The following is a 24,848-nucleotide window of genomic DNA, read 5'->3' on the forward strand; positions in this document are numbered from 1 at the left end:
ACCAGACCACCTGACCTGCCTCTTGAGAAACCTGTATGTAGGTCAGGAAGCAACAGTTAGAACTGGACATGGAACAACAGACTGGTTCCAAATCAGGAAAGGAGTACGTCAAGGCTGTGTATTGTCACCCTGGTTAATTAACTTATATGCAGAGTACATCATGAGAAACACTGGGCTGGAGGAAGCACAAGCTGGAATCGAGATTGCTGGGAGAAATATCAATAACCTCAGATATGCAGATGACACCACCGTTAGGGCAGAAAGCGAAGAAGAACTAAAGAGTCTCTTGATGAAAGTGAAAGAGGAGAGTGAAAAAGTTGGCTTCAGACTCAACATTCAGAAAACTAAGATCATGGCATCCAATCCCATCACTTCTTGGCAAATAGATAGGAAAACAATGGAAACAGTGACAGACTATTTTTTTGGGCTCCAAAATCACTGCAGATGGTGACTGCAGCCATGAAATTAAAAGACATTTGCTCCTTGGAAGAAAAGTTATGACCAACGTAGCCAGCGTATTAAAAAGCAGAGACATTCCTTTGCCAACAAAGGTCTGTCTAGTCAAAGCTATGGTTTTTTCCAATAGTCATGTATGGATGTGAGAGTTGGACTATAAGGCAAGTTGTGTGCCGAAGAATTGATTTTTTTTTCAAGTGTGATGTTGGAGAGGACTGTTGAGAGTCCTTTGGACTACAAGAAGATCCAACCAGTCCATCCTAAAGGAAATCAGTCCTGAATATTCATTGGAAGGGCTGATGCTGAAGCTGAAACTCCAATACTTTGGCCACCTGCTGCAAAGAACTGACTCATTGGAAAAGACCCTGATGCTGGGAAAGATTGAAGGCAGGAGGAGAAGGGGATAACAGAGGATGAGATGGTTAGATGGCATCACCGACTCAATGGACATGAATTTGAGTAAGCTTAGGGAGTTGGTGATGGACAGGGAGGCCTGGTGTGCTGCAGTCCATAGGGTCACAAAGAGTGAGACCTAACTGAACTGAAGAAAGACAAGTACTGTATGATGTCACTTATATGTGGAATCTGAAATATGACACAAATGAACCTATCTATGAAACAGAAACACAGGCATAAAGAACAGACTGGTGGTTGCCAAAGGGGAAGGGGTTAATGGAGGGATAGAATGGGAGCTTGGGGTTAGCAGATGTAAGCTTATATATATGGAATAGATAAACAACAAGGTTCTACTTATAATTATAGCACAGAGAACTATATTCAATATCCTATGATAAATCATAATGAAAAGGAATGTTTTTAAAAATATATATGTATAACTCAATCACTTTGCTGTACAGTAGTAATTAACACAACATTGTAAGTCAACTTTACTTCAATTTTAAAAATAAAAATGCATAAGAAATACTTAGGCAGTTGAAGCCATAAATTGTAAAGTTTTAAATCTCATCCATAGATAATGGCTTAATAGAAAATTATTGCGTCTCTTACTGAGAGCTGGTTGAATTAGTGTTTTCGAAGGGTCATTTGCAAACTTTTACTGATGTGCCTACAGAAGGAGTTCAGAATATTTTTTCCCCACAATCTCTTCTTCATTTTTGCAAAAAAGTTTACCAAAAGAATACCAGAAAAATCTTCGAAGTATGAAAACAAGCACTGCTTCTGTAAATAAGTAGTGTTTTGTTCTCAAAATAGCATTTGACTCATCTTGATACAGTGGTATAAATTGCTAGAATTTAAGTCATTACACTGGAGAAGGCAATGGCACCCCACTCCAGTACTCTTGCCTGGAAAATCCCATGGACGGCGGAGCCTAGTGGGCTGCCGTCTGTGGGGTCGCACAGAGTCGGACACGACTGAAGCGACTTAGCAGCAGCAGCAGCAGCAGCAAGTCATTACACATGAAATGAGTATGCTCTTTAATTCAGAAATACCACAAATTATGGGGGGGGGGCTACATATGCAACAGTGTTAACAATAGTATTTGTTATAGTAGCAAAAAATTGGAAACAGTTTAAATGGTTACTAGGGATATGGCTAATTATTTGGTAAGCATGACTATTTACAAATTTAAGTTAAACATTCGGTTCCTTAATTGCATTTCAGGTGCTCAGTAGATGCAGGTGGCTAGTGGTTATCATGACGGACAGCTCTGCTAGCATGACACAGAGCTCTGTTGGGAACACTTGAGTCTCCATCTTTAATGTGCGTACTGATCCCATGGGGGCTCTTGTTAAAATGCATATTTTTATCAATAGGTCCAAGGTAGAGCTTGAGATTCTGCTTTCAGGTGTTGGCAATACAGTGTCAAAATGTGAGGTTCTTTAAGTTCCTGTGCTCATTTCCTGATTCTCATAGGAAAGGCATGTCTTTGAGGTGCAGGTCACTGTAGGTTTCCTAACTTTCTGGGGATTAGCCAGGCACATTGATACATGGTGGAAGCACCCTGTGTGAGCTGTCCTTTGATAGTGCCTTGAGACTGGGAGTGACAGTTGACCTTGGGTATTTAATACAGGGCCAGTCCTGCTGGCAGGATTTAGCTGAGCACTCTAATTGGTTTTCTAGCCTGCCTTTTGACAAAGAGTTTATAATTTTCTTTATCTTGGTACCAGCATGGGTGGTGGTTTGTATGTGTGTTTATTTTTTTAAAGTGAGGCTATGTTTTAAGGTTATACAGGCTTAGTCAGATTTAAAATCATAGAGTAGACAGGGCTGCAACTGTGTTGCCAAATTAGCTCCTTCTTTTTTGGCTTATTAATGGCTTCTTTGTGATTACAAATAAGAATGGCCTGTTAAATTGTAATTATAATTTATAGCTTAGTGTCCAGAACTATGAACATAGAGGTATTAAGTGTAATTATCTGCTGATGGTATTGTTATTTTTTGCCTCATATCTTATTAAAATTGGACTCATACAGATCTGGATTCGGATGGTGACCATTCACCTACTAGCTGTGGGGTTGTGTGCAAGTTAATTAATATATCAGGGGATGTATATATACATATGCATATATATGTGTATATATGGCTTTCCAGGTGGCACAGTGGTAAAGAATCCACCTGCCAGTGCAGGAGATGCAATGCAAGAGATGCAGTTTCAGTCCCTGGGTTGGGAAAATCCCCTGGAGTAGGAATACCAGAGTAGAATACCAGAATGGGTTGCCATTTCCTATGTATATGTAGGTATGTATACATATATGCATATGTATACATGTATATGTATATTTATATATATTGCATTTCCCTGATGACTTAAGTTGTAGAGGATCTTTTCATATGTTTCTTTACCATATATATCAATAACCTCAGATATGCAGATGACACCACCCTTATGGCAGAAAGCGAAGAAGAAGAGCCTCTTGATGAAAGTGAAAGAGGAGAGTGGAAAAGTTGGCTTAAAACTCAACATTCAGAAAACTAGGATCATAGCATCAGGTCCCATCACTTAATGGCAAATAGATGGGGAAACAATGGAAACAGTGACCGACTTTATTTTGTTGGGCTCCAAAGTCACTGCAGATGGTGACTGCAGCCATGAAATTAAAAGACATTTGCTCCTTGGAAGAAAAGTTATGACCAACGTAGATAGCATATTAAAAAGCAGAGACATTACTTTGCCAACAAAGGTCTGTCTAGTCAAAGTCAAAGCTATGGTTTTTCTAGTAGACACCTATGGATGTGAGAGTTGGACTATAAAGAAAGCTGAGCACCAAAGAATTGATGTTTTTGAACTGTAGTGTTGGAGAAGACTCTTGAGAGTCCCTTGGACTGCAAGGAGATCCAACCAGTCCATCCTAAAGGAAATCAGTCCTGAGTATTCATTGGAAGGGCTGATGCTGAAGCTGAAACTCCAATACTTTGGCCACCTGATGTGAAGAACTGACTCATTGGAAAAGACCCTGATGCTGGGAAAGATTGAAGGCAGGAGGAGAAGGGGATGACAGAGGATGAGATGGTTGGATGGCATCACTGACTCAGTGGACATGAGTTTGAGTAAGCTTGGGGAGTTGGTGATGGACAGGGAGGCCTGGCATGCTGCAGTCCATGGGGTTGCAAAGAGTTGAACACGACTGAGCGAGTGAACTGAACTGAACTTATCACATATATATCTTCTCTCTGTTGAGGTCTTTGGCCCATTTTTTTTAGTCCAGTAGTTTTCTTATTATTGAATTTTAGGAGTTCTTTGTATATTTTGGAGAACAGTCCTTTATCAGATGTAATTTTTGCACATATTTTCTCCCACTCAGTGGTTTGTCTTCTTCTCTTGACATTGCCTTTCACAGAGCAGAAGTTTTTGATTTTAATGAAATCCAGCTTCTCAATTCCTTGTTTTGTGGATCATCAGTACTTCTGTTTTCATATGTTAAAAAAGGGAGGAATTGTGTAGAGTTTTTGGAAGGATTACTGGGCAACAGTCATAAAGCATTCAGCACAGTGTCTGGCACATTGTAACATTCAGTTAATGATGATATGTATCATGCCCCTCATTTAAGCATGTGTTTGCAAGGACACAGCCATTAGGGAACCTATACGTAACTGGTATTGGAAGAACCAGAAATAAAATAAAGTCCAGCCCAATTTCCTTACTGCACCCTCTTCTCTGCAAGTCACTGTGGACGAGTTACTGAGCCAGGTTGAGTGAACCCAGGCCAACTGCTTGAAAGTGACTGTCATGCTTGTTAAGATGTTCTGAGTTGTCAGAGTGATTGGATCCATTGCAAGTCTGGTGTCCAAGTACCACCAGCCGTGTTTTTGGGGTAGGTTGTTTGTTTGCAGGCCTGAGATCAGTCATCACTCATGGGTAGGTTCTGAAAGACACAAAGGCTTTACAGTGGAAAGGATACAGGCTTGGTAGCCATGCTGACATGGGTTAGAATCTGTCCTCTGCTACCTTTAACTTGTATGACCTCAGACAAGTTACTCTATTTGTCTGACTTCAGTCTTTTCTGTAAAATGAATCCAATAATTATGACAATGATAATAGCTGAAAATGACAGAGCATTTACTGCTGGGGGGGCATCACCCTGAATTCTGTACATAAATAATCTGATTAAATTCTCACAACAACCCTAGCAGAGTAGGTCTTATAACTGCTCTTGCTTTGCAAATGGGGGAAACTGAGGAGGCATGGAGAAGTTAAGTAATGGAAGTGGTGGAACAAGGATTAGAATCCTCACTTTCTGGGAATTCCCTGGTCATCCAGTGGTTAGGACTCTATGCTCTCATGAGTGAGGGCCCAAGATTTAATCCCTGGTCGGGAACCAAGATCCTACAAATCGTGTGGTACAGGCAAAAAAAAAAAAGGATCCCCACTTTTTGACTGCAGAATCCATGGTGCGTTTTTTTAAGTCTTAAAGAAAAAAAGCTTTATTGAGATACAGTTCACATATCAAAATAAAAGTGTACAATTAAGTGGGTTTTAGTATTATTTACAGAGTTGTGCAACCAACACCATATCAGTTTGAGAACATTTTTTTCACCTTGAAAAGGAAACTCCATACCCATTTAGCAAGTTACTCTCCGCTTTTCCCCATATTCCCCTATTCCTAGGCAACCACTAATCTATATGTGGAGCTCTGTGGATTTACCTCTTCTGGACAGTTTACATAAATGGAATCATAATATGTTGTGATTCTGCAAAATATAATGCATCTGGCTTCTTTTGCTAATAATGTTTTCAAGGTTTATCCTTGCAGCATGTATTGGTATGTCTTTCCTTATTAGCCTGAATAATAATCCATTGTATTCATATACCATGTTTTGTTTACCCATTTACAGTTGATGGACATTTGGGTGGTTTCCACGTTTTTGCTATGATAAATAATGCCACTGTGAACATCTGTGTACAGGTGTTTGTGTGGACATATATTTTCATTTCCCTTGGGTTCCATGATGTGTTCTTAGTTAATCATACTGTGCTCTTCTGGGGAAAAGAACAGATTCTTAAACGGGAGTGGTCACCTTATATTGTTGCTGCAGAATTATGGTGGGGACCTTTATGGAGAGTGTTAATTGTGTAATGAGCACTGGGTGAGGCTTTTTATAAGCATTTCTCCATTTAGTCCTCACAACAATTATAAAGGGTAGGGATTTTGAGCCCATTTTGTAGATGAAGCAACTGAGCCTCAGCAAGGGAACTGCTCCAGATCATGGAGCTTGTCATGTGTGTGGGAGCTGAGCTTGGACCCTGGCATGTGCAGTGCCCTAGAGGGCTATTCCCACCATGTTATTTGGCCGTGGTTGTCAGAGACATTTATGACCATCCCACCTCCTCCTTGGAAGTTAACTGGACTGGTATTTACTGTGTTTTTGTGGGAGTTTGCCTCATTTTGCCCCGTGAAACAGATGAGGATATCCTTGTTTTTACCAACTGGCAGTGGAATTGAGTGGGTGCCCAAGGTCCTGGGTCAGTTGGGAGGGGCAGAGTCTTGGCTGGAAGTGTCTTCTTGGAGTCTGGGTTCATTGCCTTTTGCATTTCAGCACAACTGCTTTCAAACTTGCACCTCTAGGCAAACTGTTGTCCTCTCTCTGTTCTCTATTATTTACTTAAATATGCACTGAAACTTTACTTTAAGTAAATAAAAGGTGACGGGGTTAAAATAACAACAACAAACCCCTCATAACTCTGGTACCCATCAGCAGTAGGTCTGGAATCTAATCCTGTGAATTGTTGAGCTATCAAGAATCCCTCTTTAAACTTCTGTGTGTTTTTTCTCTCACCCTGGTCACACTCAGCTGTGTCCATTGTGAGTTGTGTGCTGTGAGCACACTGTGTACACTAGTTGTCACTGTTCCCTGTCAGCGTTCACCTTTGTGAGTTGTGAAGTGAGGGTGAAGAGCTGGTGATGATCTTGTGATCATCAAGAACGTGAAATACTTATGGAATCAACTATAAGAGACTTTAAAAAAAAACAAGAATTACATAAGGGTTTGTTTAACTCACTGCTGACTTGGTTATTGCTACTGGAAGGGTTTAGCTTTGAAGAGACACAGGCAGTTGCCTGGAAGCCAAAGTCTTGGTTTATAGTTTTAAAAACTACTCATTTTAGGAAGAGCAAGAGTGAAGCTCATTTTCAAACTTTTCTGGGAAAAAGGAGTTTCTATAGGTTGTGGGCACCTGTGAAAAATTGTACAGAGCGCCATGGGCGAGGTACCTGCTGGGTGTTAATGGCTTCCTTCTGTTCCAGTTCTCACACTCATCTTGTCTCCTATTTCCGGGGTGTGTGTGTGTTTTAAGACTCCCAAGCTGTAGATTAAGTTATTTAACACCTCAGTTCCATGCTGAGAGTGTAGCATCCTGTGCTTACTTCCCAGCCACACCGAGTGCCTGTCCGCATTGTCTTGGACACACCTTACAGGTTATCCCTCTTGTGGTCCCCTCCCCAGGATATCCACCCACCCACAAGTTAGTCATCTTTCAGCTCTTTCACGGCCTTCCACCCTGGACCTCTCATCCCTGTTTCATAACATGCACCCATGCCATCAGTTCCACATTGCATATACCTGCCACTACCTCAGAGATCACCCTGCTCCAGACCCATGTGGCCTTTTTTTAATGATTATAAGCTTGTTTTTCACCTCATAGCCTTTGCATCCACTGTTCCCTCTACTTGGAGAGAGGTCTAGGTTTTCTTATGATTCCTTCTTCCTAGTGTCAACATCCCATGGCAGTTACTGCTACTGGAGATTATATGTTTACTTGTCTATTGTCTGTTTTCTCTGTTAAAATCCTCCCTGTGTGGGGAGAACTGATTTGTATACCCCCAGCAGTGTCTGACATGTCCTAGGTTCCTGGGGAATATTTGTTGAGTTTATGAGCCTTGTCTATCCATCTACTGTTGTAGTTGGACTGCATTGTGATTACTGTTTACATGTCCTGGCTCCCCCCTGGACTATCACTGCCTGAGGGTAATGATGTAGGATACTTTTTCTTTTATCCACGGGGTGGGTGCTAATTGCTCAGTAGATGTTTCTCAAATATGTGACTATGGATGTTAGGGATCTTGGGAAAGGTAAATCCCTAAACTCTTGATCTTCTCATGGAGGCAGCTGTCCACCACAAAATGTCCTTTTGATGCCACTGATAGAACAACTGCTCGTCAGAACAGGCTGCAGTGGTTCTGATGGACTTTTCATTCGTGGCCCTCCACCTTTCTTTCTCAGGGTCTTTGCCCTCTGCTGTTCTTTGGGTCCTGCACAATGCAGTGCACATGTGTTCAGTCGTGTCCAACTCTTTGCGACTGTAGCCCACCAGGCTCCTCTGTCCCTGGGATTTCCCAGGCAAGAATACCAGAGTGGGTTGCTATTTCCTCCTCTAGAGGGAAACTTCCTGACTCATGGATCCAACCCGTGACTCCTGCATTGGCTGGCAGATTCTTTACCACTGAACCACTTTGTAAACCCTGTACAACTGACCCCTACCCCCAATTGTATTCATTCTTCAGACCTCATCTCAGTGGCCTTGCTCATGGGAAATAGCCCCTATTCTCCAGTCATCCAATGAGATCAGGTGCTAGCTCCTGTCAAACTTCCCGCAGACAGTGCTATATATGGTTTGATCCTCATTTGAACATCAGGGTCTGGCACGTTGCACTTGGTAAACATTTGTTGAATGAATGAGTAAAGAATTAACATGGAAGTATATACACTGCTATATGTAAAATAGATAGCCAGTGGAAAATTGCTATAATACTCAGGGGGTTCAAACTGGTGCTCTGTGACAACCTAGAGGGGTAAAATGGAGTGGGAGGTAGGAGGGAGGTTCAAGAGGGAAGGAACATATGTATGCCTATGGCTGATTCATGCTGAGGTATGGCAGAAACCAACACAATATTGTAAAGCAATTATCCTTCAATTAAAAATAGATTAAAAAAAGAATTAGTATATTTACATACCCATGTTGATAGCAGCAGTATTCACAATTCAAGAGGTAATAGTAACTCAAGTGTCCATTGATGGATGAATAAATAAAATGTGGCATACCACTACAAGGGAATATTAGCCTTAAAAAGGAAGGAAAATCTGGCACATGTAGCAAGGATTAATCTTAAGGACATTATACTGAATGAAATAACCCAGAACCAAAAAAGGCAAATACTATATGATTCCACTTCCATGAGATATTCAAAATAGTTACATTCATGGAAACAGAAAGAATAGTGATTGTGAGGGGCTGAGAGGAGGCGGAATGAGGAGTTGTTGAAAGGGTCTAGAGTTTCAATTTTGCAAGATGAGAAAGTACTGGAGATTGGCTGCACAACAATATCAGCAGACCTAACACTACTGAATTGAACAGTTAGAAATGGTTAAGATGGTACATTTTATGTTATGCAGTGTTTTGTTGTTGTTGTTGTTTTGCTAAGTTGTGTCAGTGTTGTTTTGCTGCAGTCATCTCTGACTCGTTGCAACCCTATGGACTGTAACCCTCCAGGCTCCTCTGTCCATGGGATTCTCCCAGGCAAGAATACTGGAGTGGGTTATCATGTCCTCCTCCAGGGGATCTTCCCAACCCAGGGATCGAACCCACATCTCTTATGTCTCCTGCATAATTTAAAAAAAAGAGTGAGTGATGGCAGAAACCGTAAGTTTTAGAAATCATTGAAGAAAAATCTAGAATTGTTAACTTGTAGAATGCCAGTGACTTCTAGGTAATATGCATGCATTCAAGGGAAAGAAGTGTTTATTTCCTCATCGGGGCAGCAGGAGTGTTTCCTGAGGCGGTCACAGGAAAGGAGCGAGCTGCTTTGTGCCCTCCACCCTCGCCCCTCTGTGCCCGGGCCCTGGGCTGAGCCTGGCTGCTGTGGGGCGCCTGCACACCCCACACACCTGGGGTCGAGTCCTGGGCATCCGCTCAGCTCCCAAGGTCCCTCTTCAGTGGGGCTCCTTTGTCTTCTGTCCCTCTCAGTGTAAGATTTGAAGCAAACTTTCGTTCGTTTCTGATCCCGTTTTGCTGGCCCAGCACTTCCGAAGCACTTACTCGTCTGGAGTCCAAGGGAAGCCATGGACACTTTTGAGAGCCTGTTCAGCATGTGCGCTTTGCGCTTTGTAGGGAGAGGTTGCCGCATTCCGGGCTGACACTGGCCCTCTGAGGTGTAGGTGTGTTTTCCTCACTTAGTAAAGGACATAGGTTATCCCAGGCCCCACAGCTCGGCGACAGGGCAGAGATTGCCCCCAGATTGTCCTTGCCTCTGAGTCAAATTGCTCCTTTTGTGGTCTGCATCTCGTGGTCTACATTTAATTCACATCTCAACCTCAAACTCTGGAGAAGGAAATGGCAACCCACTCCAGTATTCTTGCCTGGAAAATCCCATGGACAGAGGAGGCTGGTCTGCTACATAGGGTTAGGGTTAGGATTACAGTCTATGGGATCACAAAGCGTCAGACACAACTGAGCACACAACCTCAAACAGTGTAGAGGGCACGCTCCTCCCGTGCAGCCTGCTCAGTCTGGCCCACTGGTGTGACATACAATATATGGTGACAAGGACCACCACTCCCCAAGACTGCTTCCCAAATCCCAACCCAGCTCCCAAACCCCCGGCATCCCATACAGGCTTTCTTAGATCTTCAAAAACCCCAAATGTGCTTTTCCACCCCACCCCCTACAAGTGGTGAAGACAAAGAAATGGAGAACAGGGCTCTTTGTTTTTCTTTTATCTGTGAAGTTTACAGAAAGGGAAGAGAGAGGAGGAGGCTTTGCTGAGTGAGCACTCTGCCCCCGCTATGTCCCTGACTGTACCCACTGCCTGAGTATAGACTTAGTTATCTCCAAGGATGAGCAGCTTCTTATCTTCAAGCCTTTTAATTTTCTAGGTGATAACAGCAATCCCAGGCACCTGAAACATTACCAGTTGCTGTTCAGCCAGCTTATGCTTTTTGTGTGTGTGTGTGTGTGTGTGTGTAGGTATGTGTATGTGTCTGTGTGGGTGGGAGCATCTATGTAAATAAATACTTCTCTAAGTGTTCCTTTCCACAATATTGCTTTAGAATGTCCTACTTAACTTAAAAATTTCTACTCGAATACTGAATCATTTTACATGTCTAAAAGGAATATTTACTCTAATTTTCTAGTTCCCTGGCATGGGAGAGAGGGAGGGAAAGCAAGCCAGCAGAGTGGTGCAAATCCAGAATGCTTTCTTTTTCCTCATAAGTAGTGCTTTTCAGAGTGTTTGGTGTCCTGCTGTATGGATGTGTCACTGTGAGATGACAACAGGATTTGCTGGGAATGTGGGCCACTATTGTATCCGCCTTACGTAACCACGTGGAGTGGTGGCAATGGGTGAGCAGCCTGGGATGTAGGCAGTGCTCTGGCTAGTCCCCCTCCAGAGGCCATGAAGACTGCGCAGGTCCTCCAGAGGATGTGGGTCCAGGCTGTTAAAAAGTTGGGGAGATTGAAAGGCCATGTGAGTCCCTCCGCAAGCTCTCCTTCCCCCCTTTTCTTCCCCAGCCTTTCTTTGTGGGAAATTGGGAGGAGGGAGCCTTCTCACAGTGATTCCTTTCTCCTCTGATTTATTTGTGCTTCTGGTAGCCCTCAGGAACAAATTGTGAGATGCAGATTGTCGTCATTGGTGGGTTTAAAAAAACACTCGTCTTATATTAGGCAGACTTATATGAAACTGATAGCCTCTTAATGGGATTTATGAATCAAAGGCTGCTGTTTTCACTGTGTTGGGAATCTGCAAGCACAGTGTTGCTTTCTGGGGAAAGATGTTTGTTTGTATTTGGGTTTGTATTTGTTTGTAATTGTAATTTCTTATTTTGGGTAAAAGACTTTCTGCTTCCTTATCCTGCAGAAATCTATATTTTTTTTTCTTAATTTTTAGTTTTCTTTTTATTTTGGTTTCTAAATGATAGGAAAAAAAAGTTTTTTCCATTGTTCTTTTTTCCCCCAATAGATTGAACATGGAATGCACTGTAACATGTGTAAATGTTTACTTCTATGATGAGATTTTTATCAAATATGTCCCTTATGGGCAGATATTGATTCATCTCTGGCTCTGATTTTCCATCACTGAAAGCCAACAGTTTGTAGATAAAAAGCTTAAAAGTTTCCTGTTGGGAGAATCAAGCCAATAAGGACTTTTAGTGACTGCCTCCTAGTTGGTTTTTATCACATTTCCATATTCTTTATGTAAAATACAGAATTTACCTATTTGGCCAAGATTTTTCTAAGCAAAGAAACTTCTAACAACTAGAGAATATTTTTAAAGAGACAAATCAAATAACTATTTGTCCCTTTCTTATTCTTCATGTAAACACGTTACTGCCAACACAAACCTTTTTATTTACAGTTTTTTTTTAAAAAGGCCCCCTTTTTTCTTTCTGTGTTGTCTAGGAATGAGTCATTACGATTTCGTGGGGGTGGTTATTCACCTTACATACAGAAAAAGTGAAAGTGATGTGGGAAGAGCACTGGAGATCCTCCTGCTGCTGGAATGTTGTCTCTTGGGTTGAAAAGGAAACTTGGCTTCTTCTGCAGCCTTCTGCTCCTCTGGAGGCTGCCTGCTTCTGCACCTTGCCTGCCTTCATGCACCTCTCAAATTACTGCTCCCATCCCCACCTTGCCCTCTGGTAGTCTGAACACACTTTCTTTTACTCTTTGGCTTTACCATCTGTACTGCATTAACAAATATTGGTATGAGGTCCTTGGGCCAGGAATCATTGGGTACCCTTTGATGTTCACTCATGAGCCCACCCTTCCTTCCCCCCCGGTTTTGTAACTTACAAAGTGTTTGGTATATAAGAGAATTACGTGTCTAAATCATAAAGTATAATTATAAAATATATTCGTGAGCCCATCCTGATACCCATGGATCCTCACTAGGGTGGACCCAAGGTCCTTTCTCACTCCTCTACCTCATCCTGGGTCTCACACGCACACACACAAACACCTCTAAACAAAAGTATACAGTGCAGTGGTATCCCATATATTCACTTTTCCATGAAACAGTGTTTGCTCTTTGAATTTTATAAAAATGATAGCTCTCTATATAAATCCTTGTAGGATATTTTTCACTCAGTGTTACGTTTGAGATGCATCTGTGTTGTGGATGTGTGGCTCTAGTTTTCATTGCAATATAGCATTGCATTTTAATAATATATCACAATTTATTTGTTTGTTCTGCTCTTATTAGATCCTTCAGGTTGTCTCTAGGTTTGGGCTGTTGAAATATTCCTGCTGTGAATACTTTCTGTGGATCTGTATGCACATACTGGCACATTACTTTCAGGCCTCTGACCAGGAGAGGAATCATTGCATCATGAATACAAATCCCTTTACCCTGATATATGTGTACTTTTCCTATGGCCTTGCATGTGAAGCTCTCTGAAGGCTAAGCAGCTCCCTGATGGTATTTATGCAGTGTCTAAATATTGATGGCAATTCTCGGATCTCTGCACAGCCCACCACAGGTTGGATGGGGCCCGAGCCCATTGGCCCAGTTTGAAAGGCATGGTCTCAGCTGTCAACTAAGCTGAGGCATGCCTGCAGGCTGCCCTTGGGGATGTACCGGGAGCTGATTTTCTGTGATTGTGTGGGGTGCTCTGTGTTTCTGGAAAGATAGTTATACAGATGAAGCAGAGAAGTGATTTGTCATACAGAGAAGTGATAGTTATACAGATGAGGCAGAGAAGTGATTTGCTGTTTGGGGCACACTCATTGTTGGTAAGCTGTATGTGGGCTTTGGCTGTTTTATTCACCTGTAGTCCAGGTGCCGCAAACCCACATGCTTGGCACATAATGGATGCTCAATAAATATTTTTGAGTGAGTGAATAAGTGAATGAATGAAATAATGAAGGGTTTTATGTGAGACCTTTGTAGAAAGTCACAGCTTTGTGGGCTGTATTCAACATGGTTTATTTTTAATGCTCAAGGGAGCTATTAAAATTTACTTTCATTCTAATTTCTTCACCTTTAAAATTAAGATTTGAAATTTATCACTTAGTATTATATTCTCTTAAAATTTAAGTAGTTAATGGTTTGTGTCACAGCCCATTAACTGTAGGTAAGAAAAGGTTGCTTATAATCTGAGCGGTTTCATAACAAGTTGATGAAGTCTTTGGCACCTGGCAAGTTCTGATTGATTAAAAACTTGATTCGTTCCTGTGATTGGCACAGTAGTGGTAAGAAATTAATCCTTTCTCTGACAAATCGAATTTAAATTACTCCTGCAGGCAGCACAGGAATACTTAAAGGCAATTTAATCGTATTAAGAAAGAATACAGAGACGCCTGGCATGCAGTTCATGGGGTCACAAAGAGTCGGACACGACTGAGAGACTGAACTGAACTGAACTGAACTGAAGAAAGAATAGTGAATTACAAAAGCCAGGTTCATACTTGGAGAATGTTTTGAAAATAAAATTTTAAAGTAATGTATTTATTTTGCTAACTGATAAAAAATTTACAACTATTAACAGAGAGTTTTCTGTTTTTATTTTTGCCATATATTCTAAAAGCAATGTGCTCATAAAAATATTCTCTAAAGCCACACAACTCCTGGAGAAATTTAACATTTGTTGGTATTTACTCTTCCAGTCCTTTCCCTGTATGCTTACAAAAATAAATAAGTCGGAGAAATAAGAAACAGGAACAAACTGATGTTTTGTGTCTTGATTCTTTTTCCTTTAATAGAATTTAAATATATATATAAAAATATAATATGTATATAACCATTCTCCTATTGTTGAGCATTTAATAGATTATTAAAAACTATAAACAGCTGTATGTGTATATAAATTTGTATGTATATATTTGTGCACTTTGTGTACAAGTATTTCTTTAGAATAAATTCCTAGAACCTGAACTGATTGATCAAGTGGTATGTGGACTTTACATTTTGAAATACATTAGTCATTTGCCTTCTGGAAGATTTATGCCAATATTCCCACTGCTTCCCAAGAATAGGCTGGCCTAAAAGCATAAAACTAATTCTCTTTCTAATCAAAAATATGGTCATCATGATGAAAAAAACTTTAGAAATTGACAGAAGTTAAATGATTATTTCAGTGCCTGTGTGTTTCACTGTGAATTGATTTATTTAACCTAAAGATCACTGTCCTTTTGGGAATTATGCTCCCCATCCACCCCATAGCATTGCCCAATCCTCAGGGTCATTGTCATGGTACTGCTTCTTTCCTGATAAATTTTAAACACATTTTGGGGGTAGGGTACTGAATGATGCTTTTTCTTAATACATGAGAGTATAGCTATACTCAAAGAGGAGTTGGCAACTGTATTTATTTTACCACCACTTTCAGAGTAATTCACTGTTGAAATCTGTCAGCTTTAAAGTAAAGTGCAGAGAAGAAACTTGGGAAACATACATGCTAGTAAAATTACTTCCGGGTGATAGTGGATTGGTTGTATTGAAGCCACATTGAAAACTGAATGTGTCGAGATGTTAGGAGGTGTTCTGTGAAAATGAAAAGGGACGATCAGTTCTGATCAGCTGGATTTCTGCTTACTATTTCCCTTTAAGAAGAAACACTTTTAAAAAAATAATAGAAAACTCTATTAAAATCTTGGAAAAGTTGTGTTATACTGGCACAAATTGGAAAATGCTGTTATAGACAACAAAAATCCAGAGAGAAATGGCCATAAACTATTTCTTTCTGAACACCAGACCATAGGCACCTAAGTTTCCAGCTAACCACCTCAAGCATGATATGGAAAAAGCAGAGAGCCACTGAATGGAGTAGAAATTTACTTTAAAGGAAAACTTGTATGTAATAGAAATTGGTGCCTTCATCATATTAATTGAGTGATGAATGAATAATATATCCATCTGTTAGTTTATTGAAAAGAAGACATTTTTGAGTTGCCTACTCTGTGTGCCAGACACTATTCTAGAAGATATGAGACAAGAGTGAGTGAGCGAGATAGAAAAAGGTCACTTGAAAATCCATTTTCTTTTTTTTAATTGAAGAACAGTGGTCATGGTGAATAAACTTAAACAATGGGAGAGATTTACATATTTTAGACAGTTACCTCTTTTGAATCCTTACATATTTCATTGTGTTGCCATGCCTTCATTTAGCCTAAGCATCATCCCTTTTTGGACACTAATGCACCCCCACCCCCAAAGCACTCAGTCACAGGTGTGCTGGTAGTACAGAAACTAATTCTCACCTTTTCCAGGCACCATTTTTTGAGTTCTTTCTAACCCTAGAGGCAATCTAAGTTCTATTTTTAAATCTCTTTCTGAAAATTCTGATCTCTTGAAGCCAGATGGTATTAACCAGGGAAATGTCCCCACAGTGAGTACATAGAGGGAGGAGGGAACTAAAGGATTATAAACTCCTCTCAATTTGAGTAATCAGTGACAGCCACTCAAGAGTACTCTGGCTCATCTTCTCTACAAACAAAATTGCCTTTTTCTAACCCCATTCCACCAAAAGAAAGAAATTATCTGCTCTAATATATCATTTGTTACTTAGCCCTTTGTGCTAAGCGGCATCTCCCCACCACCACCACCCCCACCACCACCCCACCAAGCCTAAGAGTTTAACTGGGTAAAACAGGAGGACAGTATTTGGACCAGTTTTGTTTCTCTTCTCTCTGTCTTATTAGTAGCAGTGCAGGAATTGGCAAATTTGAGTTTAAAATTTTTTTAACGTAAAATAGCTAGATAGTTTTTCTTAAATTATTTGTAAATAAGTACAGTGAAGCTTTTTATTCATATAATTAAATTTCTTTATGTCCTTATGTTTTAGATATTGTCTATTAAAAAACATATAACTAGATCTTCTTGTTTTTAATCCATTTTGGCTGTCTGTCTTTATTGTGATAACTCTTCTACATTCATTTCTACAATCATAGTTTATGTTTTATACTAATATTTGCCCTCCTTTTACTAAGTTTCCCATTTTGTCTCTTCTGCCTTCTTTTGGATTGACTTTTGTTTTCATTTTATTTTTCCCTTTGCTATTTTGGAAGTTATATATTCTAATTATTCCTATAGTGGTTATACCAGAAAATTTAATATGTGGATTTTACTCAATGAAGTTCAAAATTAATCAACAGTTTAGTTCTGCTCTTGAATGCAATATTTAGAATAATTAAATCATGTTACAGTCTTCTCGATTTACATACTGTGTTGCCTAGTAGTGTGTGTGTGTGTGTGTGTGCGCGCGCGCGCGCTTAGTTGTTTCCGACCTTTTGCGACCCCATGGACTGTAGCCTGCCATGCTCCTCTGTCCATGGAATTTTCCAGGGGAGAAGACTGGAATGGGTTGCCATGCCCTCCTCCAGGGGATCTTCCCGACCCAAGGATCGAACCCACATCTCCTGCATCTCCTACTTTGACAGGTGGATTCTTTACCACTGAGCCACTTGGGAAGCCCACAGAATTTTAGTTTTGTCTTAGTTAACTCTCAAAAATTACACGTTTATTATAGTTGCAAATAGCCAATATATGTCCAGGTGTACATCCCTTCTTGTGTTTTAGTCTTCTTTCTGGGATTATTTTCCTTTCTTAAATTTGTCCTTTGGAAGTTCTTTTACTGCTTGTCTGTGGTAATAATCTGTCTCGACTTTGTTTTTTAAAAAATGTCTGTCCCCCAGATCAACAGATACTGTTTTAAAGATATAATCCTACTGAATTCAGGCTTTCATTATTGCTGTTTCAAAGTCAAGTGTTATTCTAATTGCTCTTTTGTACTCTTTTCTGCCTAGCTGCTCTCAAGTCTCTGTATCTTTTTCTATAGTAAGATTACCATGGTGGTTTTTTAAATTTGTGTTTTAATTTACCTTGTTTGTGGTATATCAGTCTTCTTGAACCTTAAGAATCATCAGGTCTTGTTGTTTTGGGGTATTGCATCTGTCTCACTTTCTTAACTTCTTCTGGAAATCTAAATAGACACATTGTAAGACTATCTCACTTTTCATTTCTTTCAGCTGTTTCACTATTTTAATGATTTGTGCTGCACTGGGTAATTTATTAACATCTTTCTTCCTATTCGTTATTGTCTTCAACTGTCTGTGGTATGTGGTTCAATCCATTTTTAAAATTAATTTTATTATCATATTTTTTTTATTTCTAAAAAAGTTTGTGTTAGATTTGTTTGGTCATTTTTGATGCTGTTCTTTGATTATACTTTGAATTCCCCTTTTTAATTTCTTATAAAAAACACATGAAACATATTATACTTCTCTTTTGGTCTGTGATTGACTTTTTCCAAAATCCACACACTTTGATTCTGCAGTTTATTTCTCTTAACTCGCACTAATGATGACCTGTTTTGTGTGTGTGTTTAAACTGTGAACTCAGGTCCCACAGATACTTGTCTTCAGGATTCTCTGAAGCCTGTGTTTTAGTGTGTTCCTGGGTATTTTTAGTGTGTTCCTGGAGTATTTCATTCACTCCATGTACCTGGGTGGTGCTGCCAATGTAGAACCACTCGGGGTATGAGTGTTTTAGTAGGAGGGTGTTTAGGGGAGGGTGTCGTCACATCTATAATATGAATTTCAGTCTCAAGCCTGAGTGAGTACAGGTCTATCAATACAGGAATTCTCCAGGGAGATATTTTTAGTTATTTCCAATCTGCCCAGAGCCAAGAATGAGACAGGCAGCTGTGCCTGCTGTCTCCATCTGCCTCGCATGCTTTTCCCCCTTATACATCCACTCTGATCTGATCTCCACCCTGTTTACATCTACAGTTTTCTTTCTTTCCAGCCTCCTGTTGAAATGCCTGCTGCATTGCTGCCTTATCTCTCTGGCTTTGAGCTTTCTTGGCATTTCTTGCCTTTAAGGATTTCCCTTCAAAGCCAGCATGTATTTAATGGATTATTATTATTATGAAATGATATCCACTATTTTCAGGTTTGTTTAGACATCTATTTTAGAATATTGTCAGAAATTGATACCCAGGGGTCTGTTTATGCTGGCATTATCATCTTTTACACCCATTAATACTGATGGGGAAAGGCCAAGGGGTCCCACAGACCTTGATACAAATAGTATCAAGTTTGGCACTCTTTTGATAAAGGCTAAGGATTCACTTAGACTTAAAAATGTATAAAGCTTGCCTAGGAAGTTGCCTTTGACAGGAGGAAGGGGAATTTTTTTTTTAATTGAAATATATCTGTTTCTAATTCTAGATAAAGGCTTTTATCATGACTGTTTTGGAGTGGTGATAAGAAAAAAGCTTAACACTTAATATTTCTTCCTTTTTAGGGTATATCTCTCAGTATGTATTTCACTAATTTTCCTTGTCTTGTTAAGACTGCCATTTCATTGAAGGAGAGTGTGTTTGGAAATAAGTAGTATAATGTTCCCACTCTTTTTGATGTGTGGAATGTGTGAGCTGGACTTTCTATGGAGACATTTCGAATTACAGCTTTATTTCTAGCATTGAAATGCTTGTGGTTTTAATCAAATTGGTTTTAATTCTTTTAAAACAGGCTCCAGGCATGGAAGAACTGATATGGGAACAGTACACTGTGACCCTACAGAAGGTGAGTGTTACATTGTCATATCTGCTACAATCTGTTCTTGTATTTACAGATCATGGATCTTTTTTTAATTGAAGTATAGTTGATTGACTATGTTTCAGGTATACAGCACAGTGACTCATGTGTATATGTATACAGATACACATACATACTTTTTCAGATTCTTTTCCATTATAGGTTATTAAAAGATACTGAATATAGTTTCCTGAGCTATATAGCAGGACCCTGTTGTTTATTTTATATATAGTTGTGTGTATCTGTTCATCTCAGATTCCTAATTTATCCCCCCTTCCCTTTCCCCTTTGGTAACCATAAGTTTGTTTTCTATGTCTCTGTTTCTGTTTTGTAGGTTCATTTGTATTAATATCTTTTCTTGGATTCCACATACAAGTGGACATATAATGACTGTCATTCCATTTATATATACCATAACAGATCATGGATCTTATTTATTTGTACACAGACACAATTACTGCATTAACAAGGATTTGTATGTTCTATTTTTTGGCTAAGATCTGTATAATATAGAAGAATCCTAGAGATTCATTAATGTATTCACATGTCTTCAGATAGAATATTTTACAGGAAAAAGGAAAGAAAGGGAGAAATGGAAATAATCTGTTCTGTTTAATGTTAAGGCAGCTTCTACAACTTCTGTAATTTTAAGTATAGCATTTATAACATCATTCCCTCAGTGAGTTTTAAGTCCAAACTAAATTTTAAAACATTGGTTTAGCACTTGGGAGACATAGGTTATATTCCTTGTCCCACTCCTGATTGTATTAATGGGGCTAAGTTAATCAGATTTTTAATGATGCCCCCCCCCCACAATGGGATTGAAAGTAGAAGTAAGATCATAAAGTAAGATAATAAAATACATAAATGTATTTTACTGAATTTTTTAAGTTATGTCACAAGTATTACCCCTCTTGGTTAAATGAAGTAATACAAAGAACTTCTAGAACTTGGAGTCCAATACACATTAATAATTGCTGCTTAATAAATGCTAGCTCTATTCCTTTTTATTCTGACAGCAGAGTTCGAGGTAGGCATGTTAGGTGTCAGCCCCACTCAAAGCAAGTGCAGCCATTAAGAACTTGTAAGTGACTTGTGTGTGGCTAAATGGCTAAATGAACTAAACACACACTCGTGATTCCAAAGTTATTCATCAAGCTGCCTTGGTCAGCCTCATGATTTTCTTGGGCCCTGTATGGGTCTTTTTCCACTCTGAGTCCTTCCAGTCTCTGTCACCGTGTAGATAGAGTCTAAGTTCCTCAAAGGGAGAGGTTTCCTTTGACCATCACAACCATGAACTTCAGACCTTGACTTCAGTGGAAACTGGTTTTTGAATAAATGTGTACGGAATCAATTCAGATAGAAAAAACACAGATGGATGCTCAGGTGCTGAAACTTCTGGAGTGGTAATCATGATTTCTTGAGTTGAGGGGCTTCCCCCTTGAGGTCTTATTTTTCACCTCTTGTCATTTTTGGGGGCTTCCATTCTGACTCTTTTCTCTGCCGTTTCGCCACATACCATTTGAATTGGAACCACAAATTGGCAAAAGTGAGAAACATTTTAGGCCTGGTACAGAGGATAGAGCTATCTTTGTGTGAAAACTGATATCAGGTGACAGCGCTGCCAAATTCAAAGCCATGGGATTAATGAACAACAGCCCAACTTGTTCTGTGTTTTTGTTTGCTGTCAATTGGCATAGTGGGCCCCACATGGGAACTTTTTTTGCGTGAAGGTTTCTTTTATTCTCTGAATCGATTTTTATATAATCAAACCCTTATTTAGCATTATAGCCACATATATCCCTGGATGTGACTATAGTCCACATACAGTCCATATAGTCACCTGGATGAAATCCAGGAGTTGAGTTTTTTTGAACACTGAAATGAATTAGGATTCTGTATTATTTGGGTTCACCCTTATACATTTCTTGATTAATCTTGAATCTCATTCATCTCTATTTCCATCCTAAATGCATGTAGAAAAGAATTGAATACTTTGCTCTCTCATAAGATGTCAAAAGTAAGTTCATCTTCAGATTTTGTCTTTAAAATCCATATACTTCTTCTTCACTGTATATTAAAATGAGACCATTAGCTCCTCTAACTTGTAAATTAAAGGTATTCTTTAAAAATACGGTTTTCGCACAGATTCAGTTGTGACGAGCCTTTTCAGCTCAGGCCTGGATATGAGAACAGGTGTGATTGGTGATTCCAATAGCACATCCTTATTTGGACAGAAGATATAGTTTCCATCCCCTGCCAGCTTCTAGTGATAACTCCAGTCTGTGCTATCAATCTTGTCCAGCTTTCACAAGGCTGTTTCTTTTAGATAAGGTATTTCCCTTTATAAACCTGTCAGCTAACCGTGATGATGCTGTGATCTGTTTCTCACTTGTTTCTCTGAGCCCTCTGCTTCTGAACTGTCTCTGGTTATTGGTTTGACCTTTATTTTATTGACTGCTTGTAATAAATCCTGAAAGCCACTTATAGAGGATTTTATTTTAATTTTTATCTTAACTTCAATGACCAGGATTCCAAGAGAGGATTTGGAATTGCAGTATCCGGAGGCAGAGACAACCCCCACTTTGAAAATGGGGAGACATCAATCGTCATTTCTGACGTGCTCCCGGGCGGGCCCGCTGATGGGCTGCTTCAGTGAGTGTCCTTCCTCCAGCCCCCAATCCCTGCCAGTCCACTGGTTGGCCCTGGACAGGGGACTTTTGGTGGTGTGCACTTTTAAAGTTAAAAAAAAGAAAGGAATATATATATGTATATGTAAGTTAGTTTTCTTTCATACACAGAGCATGGTAGAATTTTTACATGATTTTTGGGATGAGATAAAGTTAAGAGTTCAGGTTCTGTGACCTCAAAATTTCTTAAAGAAGCTGAGGCAACCTCTTGACTTCATACCCTCCAAAACACAAGTGACTGTCCGCCTCCTCTGGGGGCATCTGTAGATTTGCTGGGGCATACCATGTATCGTGTTCCACCATACACCATGGGTAAGGAGGGCCTGATGTACAAGTTCCTTCTGTGCTCAGACCTTAGTGCCATCCAGTGACTCCTGGAGGGACCCCATGGGTTTGGGTCCTTCTCCGCAGGTAGTTTCCAGGAGACACTGTCCAAAGCACTCTGAGCATCTCCTGGGTTCCTTCCTCTGAAGAGCTCAGACTGAGTTGACAGATTTAAACCTCAGGAGTCATTAGACACTGAGGCCTTTAATAAGAATTTTGGGTCAATCTTTTGCTTTTATTTGTTCCTAAATAAATGATTCAGAGGGGCGAGCTGGGAGTTTTTCATATCCCATTTTTCTGTTTTGTTTTCAGAGAGAATGACAGGGTGGTCATGGTTAATGGCACCCCCATGGAAGACGTGCTCCATTCATTTGCTGTTCAGCAGCTGAGGAAAAGTGGGAAAATTGCTGCCATTGTACGTCCTGGGTTTGTTTTCAGCTTGACTCCCTAGAGCTTTGTTTTTATGTCAGCACTTGACAGAATTGCACAATCTAGGGACCACTACCTCTGTATCCTCAGTACGTTGGGAGGGTGATGCTAGCTAAGGTTGATGTAAAGATCCCCTTCTGCCTTCTCCTTCTCCTAACTTAAGACCAGTGCTTCTCTTACCTGAATCAATTTGCCTGAAGAGCCAGCTTAGATAATTATTCTCTAAGAGAATTAGCTAGATTGAAAACAATGGTAAAACCACATTAATTTAGAAACTAAATTATGAGCTCATAAACTCATCTGTAATAGCTCTCACAGGATCATGTTCTGTCTTCATAAACTCGCATTTCTTTGGAGATAACTGGCAGTCTGTGCCATTCACTCATTTATTGGCTCACTCAGTCATTCAGCAAACATTGGTTGAAAATCAGCTTGACCCTGGAGCAGGTTTGGGCTGTAAGGAGTGTTCACTCCAGCAGGGCAAGTGGACTGAACGAGAATTGGAACATGGTGTGTTAGGGCCCGTGCTGGGGGGGGTACACGGCGTGTGTGGTATTTGATTTTTTTTTTCCAACTTTATATGATAAAAATTTTCAAACAAAAAGGAAAATTCAAAGATTAGTATAATCAACACATATCTTCTATAGTGTTAATATTCTGCCGTATTCACTTAGTTTTTCTCTGTATGTGTATATAAAGACATACTTATTTTTACTGAACCATTTGAGGGGAAGGGGCAAGACGTGACAGTTCAACCCTTCTTACTTCTCAAATCTCCTAAATAAGGACATTTGTCTATATAACTATACTACTGTTATCCTATTTAAGAAAAGTAATAATAACTTCACCATGTCATTTAGTACACAGTCCATGTCCTAAGGTGACTTTGATAGACTATTTTTGTTCTCCATCCAGGAGCCAAAGTTCATGAGTCACATTTGGTCCTTATCTCATCAGTCCTTTTTAAGCTAGAAGGATCCCTCTTTTCCCTCCTCTCTCCTCCTACATGCCACCCCGCTCCCACTTTGAATGACACTGATTTATGGATGAACCTAGGCACTCATACAGAATGTCTCACTTTCCACATTTTCATTTTTGTAACTTACTGATTTAAAGCCTCTTGGTGCTTTCCACACTTTTGCGTAGCAGCAGATTTTTGGAGAAACTGTGCTCCATTTTATACTCATTGTCTTACTTTCTTCTTAACACTCGGAGGTATTTATCCTTCTTGTTTTAAAGATGAGGAACCTGAGGCTTAGCCTGGGTAGGAACACACAGTTTTACTAGAAAGGAAACCTGGGCTCTTAACCACTGTATTCTGTTTGGTTATGATTGTCTTGTGTCTCCACTGTTTGTTTTGTTGACAGGTGGTCAAGAGGCCCCGGAAGGTCCAGCTCGCCCCGCTGCAGGGCAGTCCTCCCGTCCACGAAGATGACCGGATTTTCGAGGTGATGGACGAGTTTGATGGCAGAAGCGCCCGCAGCGGCTACAGCGAGAGGAGCCGGCCCAGCAGCCGCGGAGGGCGCAGCCGCAGCTGGGAGGAGAGCCCTGAGAGGGGCCATCCCCACGACCGGGCGCGCAGCCGGGATCGGGGCCGGAGCCTGGAGCGGGGCCTGGACCATGACGACGACCATGGGCGAGCCCGGGAGCGCAGCCGTGGCCGCAGCCTCGAGCGGGGCCTGGACCACGATGATTACAGGCGAGCTCGGGAGAGCAGCCGTGGCCGGAGCATTGACCCGGTCTACGATCGCGCCTACACCCCTGAGGGGGAGTACGGCCACAGGGCCCAGCCTGATGCCCGGTATGGGGCGTTCCAGAGCCGCAGCCGTGAGCACCTCCACTCCCGCAGCCCCAGCCCGGAGCCCCGGGGGCGGCCGGACTCGGACAAGCCCATCGGGGTCCTTCTGATGAAAAGCAAAGCAAATGAAGGTAGTCATGCGTGATGAAGAAAAGCACTGTGACAA

The 24,848-nt window shown here is 40.5% G+C and overlaps 1 protein-coding gene across 17 annotated transcripts in view; it reads left to right on the forward strand.

Annotated features, from left to right (window-relative positions):
- The window catches only part of TJP2 (tight junction protein 2), a 127,457-nt gene that overhangs the window by 67,440 nt on the left and 35,169 nt on the right, over window positions 1–24,848 (forward strand). For 13 of the 17 annotated variants that reach the window (XM_081503443.1, XM_081503473.1, XM_081503517.1 and 10 more), the window contains 4 exons: window positions 19,376–19,429; window positions 21,972–22,096; window positions 22,768–22,870; window positions 24,252–24,813. In XM_081503443.1, coding sequence (XP_081359569.1) covers window positions 19,385–19,429; window positions 21,972–22,096; window positions 22,768–22,870; window positions 24,252–24,813 — 835 coding nt within the window. In that variant the 5' untranslated portion in view covers window positions 19,376–19,384. Of the gene's footprint in view, window positions 1–11,240; window positions 11,376–19,375; window positions 19,430–21,971; window positions 22,097–22,767; window positions 22,871–24,251; window positions 24,814–24,848 lie in introns of those variants that run through there. The other 4 variants (XM_081503399.1, XM_081503459.1, XM_081503501.1 and 1 more) reach the window with 1 other exon arrangement.

The sequence above is a fragment of the Giraffa tippelskirchi genome, chromosome 1 (assembly GCF_054371585.1).
Source record: "Giraffa tippelskirchi isolate mGirTip1 chromosome 1, T2T-mGirTip1v1.2.pri, whole genome shotgun sequence".
In the NCBI taxonomy this organism is placed as follows: domain Eukaryota; kingdom Metazoa; phylum Chordata; class Mammalia; order Artiodactyla; family Giraffidae; genus Giraffa; species Giraffa tippelskirchi.